Here is a 3,587-nt window from a genome sequence, read left to right on the forward strand (position 1 = left end):
CTTTTTTTCAGAAAATCGTAAAGCAATTTATGAAAATGGGCTTATTAATATAATTTTTCAAATCAAAAAAAAATTTTATTTCATCTCAAACAATATTTTTTTAAAGTTATTTTTAAAGGAAATTTGCAAAATTTAAAAATTTGATAGAAAAATTTTACTCATTAACAAAAAAGTAATGCTGCACCAACTATAATTCTATCAGTAAGCACATAACATTTCTTTTAGTGAATAATAGCTCCTGGGAGTTTAAAATTATTCCCGTTGACGGTAGATTTAAAAATTTTCACTGCAATACTGGAAAATTCAATTATTTTGACTGCGATAATTTTATTATAAGAGTACTTGTTTTGAAAAAATGTTATTTCTCACTGTTTTATTACACATATTCCTATATTCGATTTATGAAAAAGTGATACTGCATGATTTAGATCATACTTAAAACTTTTAAGTTCAATTCTGAAATACTATTCAAGTATTTCGAATTTTCATAGTTTTTTTTTAATTGTGAAATGAAATATCTTTACAATATTTAAATAGAAAAATTACCGTGTGAGTTTCTTGTTTACTGTTATTTGAGAGAAATGCCTCAATAATTTTGTTTGAAGACTGATCAACTTTTTCCTCTAAAGCAATAAGACGATTCTCCAAAGAGGACATTTTTTCCAACATATTTTGTGCTAATTCGTCTGAAATCTATGAAAATAAAAAAAGAAAAAATAATAATTAAAAAAAAAGAACTAGGATGAATTTATCCAAGATCAATATTTAGAATAATATGCCAAGGTTGAATAGACTGAAGAACTTAAACGTTTTTGTGAGTTCATTTTTTAATAGATCTGCATAAATATTAAAATTTAAACTATATTTTTTGTTCTTTGAACGGTGTTGAAATGAAACAGGTTAGTCTGACTCAAAATTATTATTTCTTCTATATTTTATATCTAATATATTAAAAAGTTTCTTTTAGTGATTAACATAACCAGCCATAATTATGGGACCACCTATTTTGGATCAATAAAAATTCAACTAGAAACATTTTTAAACATAAAATTATTAAAATAAAATTTTTTTCCTTTTTGTTTTTTAAAGCATGAGAAAATTCTGAAAAAATTGAGATATGAATGAAGTAATTTTATCAACATTTTATTTTGATGTTTGCAAAAAACTGATACGTTCAGAAATTCATGAAAATTTCAATTATTTCTAAATTATTAATCGCTTTTTAATGTTCTTATACTTATTTTAAAAATTTTTTTCCCTAGTTTGATAATTGATCTTATACATTAATGTGTAATTTTTTTAGAAAAGAAATTACATGTTAATGTTTAAGATCAAATATTAAACTGCAGAAATTAATTTTTAAAATAAGCTTAAGTACATTAAAAAGCGTTCATGATTATAAAAATAATTGAAATTTTTATGAAACCCTGAGAACATTATTTTTTTACAAATATTAAAATTAATATTCATAAATTTAGAGCTACAGAGATAAAATCTGTTAAACATGTGAATTTTTACTGCGATTTTAACGTGTACATTTTAAGAAAAATTGCATTATTTTAAATAAATGTGCACAAAATCGTAGATAAGCAAGATTAATTTGCACTTGACAAATTTTTTTATTTTTAAACTGATGACTGCAATTGACTACTACCGATGACTACTGTTTACACAGTAGCGAGTAATCTACATTTTAAGAATCTTTTTCATTATTTCAATTTAAGTTAAGAATCTTCGAGAATCGACCAATAATATATAAATGTTCAATAAAAACAATTATTATTACCGTTGGCGGTGCTGTTTCTTGCACAGATTGCTGAGAACAAGCAGCTTCCGCTTCGCTATATTTGTTAAGAAAAAAGAGGTCCCCTTTCAATTCATTATTCTTTTTTTGCGCAGCAGACAATTTCTAGAAGATCAAAAAAAATCAAAATTTTTATATTTTTATTATTGAATATGTCTAGACACCTGCAAAGGAACGTGGATTTTTTTTCATTAATAATTATCAATGAAAACATTATAATTATTGTATAAAATTATCAACTACACAAAAAAACGATTCATTTAATTTTAATTAATTCATAGATAGATAAAATTATTTGTATCAAAAGAAGCTCAAAAACATTAAAAAACACGAATAAAAAGGAAAATTAATAAAAATTCAAAAACCAATCCGTTTTTGTCAGATATGTCGGCTTAATTAGTAAATATGTGACGATATGAATTATTATTATTATAAAAAGATAATATATTAAAAAGTTTCAAAATACCAAAACTTTTTGTACAATAAATACATAGACATATAATTTTAAATTGTGGCATATTTAGTCAGCCTGCATGTCAAATTCAATCAATTTTACAACACTGAACAGAAATATTGATAGAAATCAAGTTAAAAACTTTAAAAAAACATCATGTATCTTAAAATATAAATACCTAGTAGAATAACTTATAAATTTAACGATTAAATTTTTCACACTCTAAAATAACTTACGTCTGACTGTCCAGCTTTCTTTTTTACCACTTTCATAGGCTCTTTAGGATTTTTCGGCCCAATTAATTCTGGGGAATAAAATTGTTTGTCTTTCTTTAAACGTGCACCTCTTCTCACATTCGTGGCTCCTAAGAAATTGAAATGTAAATCGGTAAATATAAAAGTTAAATTAACTATTTTGAATTATATAATCGGACATTTGTAAACAGCATCAAGTTAATTACTGTATTGAATATATAAAATTTTCAAAATTAGATTTACGGGATGAAAAGAAAAAAAATTAAACCTACCCGAGGTACTGGGAGTAGCGTCCAACTGCTCTCGATTCTCTTTCTCCATTCTGGAAACCTGAAAATGTTTATTATAAGCAATCATAGTATACAAATCACAAACATGCCATCACACAATAACGCATGAATAAGCTCCAAAGCAAATTTGTTAAAATTTTATTAAGTGGAATAATATTATAGCGAAATATTTAACTGTTGCAAATTATAATTTTCCATAATTTCTATGAAATCGATTATATTTATTGCAAAATTTTTTAATATACAAAAATTTATTTAGCAGAAAGTATAAATTGATAGAATTTCAAATTCGAACGAAAAGTCATTTATCAGAATTTCAAGTTTGCAATATAAATATTCAAAAGAATTTAATTTTGCAAAAAAAAAATTATACAAAGATACATAAATATATATATATAAATATATAGAAAACAAAATTACATTAAATGGTAGAAAAAAAATTATATATATCCTACAAAAGTATTTCCTGTCGAAATATATTTTTATATATATTTTCGACCATTTTGATTTTCTGTAATATTAAAATTTTTAAAAAAATATTATGCTACATTATAATTTTTCTAATTATCATTCTATCCACTTTAAATTCTTTGTAATCAAAATTCTGCAAAATAGAAATTCTATCAATTTCTTTTATATTATTATTCTGCAAACTTAATATTACCCGAAACGACGTTTTGTACAAATTGAAATTCCTTCAAATTTGATTTCAGGCAACATAATTGTCGTCTGAATAAAAATTGTACTACATAAAGAATCAATTTAGTAGATATTCTGCAAAATTA

The 3,587-nt window shown here is 23.6% G+C and overlaps 1 protein-coding gene across 1 annotated transcript; it reads right to left on the reverse strand.

Annotated features, from left to right (window-relative positions):
- Positions 1-460: 460 nt before the first annotated feature.
- On the reverse strand, positions 461-2,892 carry LOC127290877 (uncharacterized). The gene is made up of 4 exons (XM_051319697.1): positions 2,785-2,892; positions 2,495-2,622; positions 1,787-1,909; positions 461-693 (listed from the first exon to the last, which is right to left on the reverse strand). Exons 1-4 carry the CDS (start codon positions 2,867-2,869, stop codon positions 499-501), a joined length of 531 nt encoding a protein of 176 aa, XP_051175654.1. The 5' UTR covers positions 2,870-2,892; the 3' UTR covers positions 461-498.
- Between the last annotated feature and the right edge of the window lie 695 nt (positions 2,893-3,587).

This window comes from Leptopilina boulardi, unplaced genomic scaffold, assembly GCF_019393585.1.
Source record: "Leptopilina boulardi isolate dan_hultmark-lab unplaced genomic scaffold, ZJU_Lbou_2.1 LbouV2_93, whole genome shotgun sequence".
Classification (NCBI taxonomy): Eukaryota; Metazoa; Arthropoda; class Insecta; order Hymenoptera; family Figitidae; genus Leptopilina; species Leptopilina boulardi.

Excerpts from the sequence above, each read along its gene's own strand:
- LOC127290877 (XM_051319697.1), bottom strand. The coding sequence starts at position 2,869 with ATGATTGCTTATAATAAACATTTTCAGGTTTCCAGAATGGAGAAAGAG. Across the intron at positions 1,910-2,494 it reads AGAAAGCTGGACAGTCAGAC|AAATTGTCTGCTGCGCAAAA; the intron begins GTAAGTTATTTT and ends TTGATCTTCTAG. Across the intron at positions 694-1,786 it reads AAGAAACAGCACCGCCAACG|ATTTCAGACGAATTAGCACA; the intron begins GTAATAATAATT and ends TTATTTTCATAG.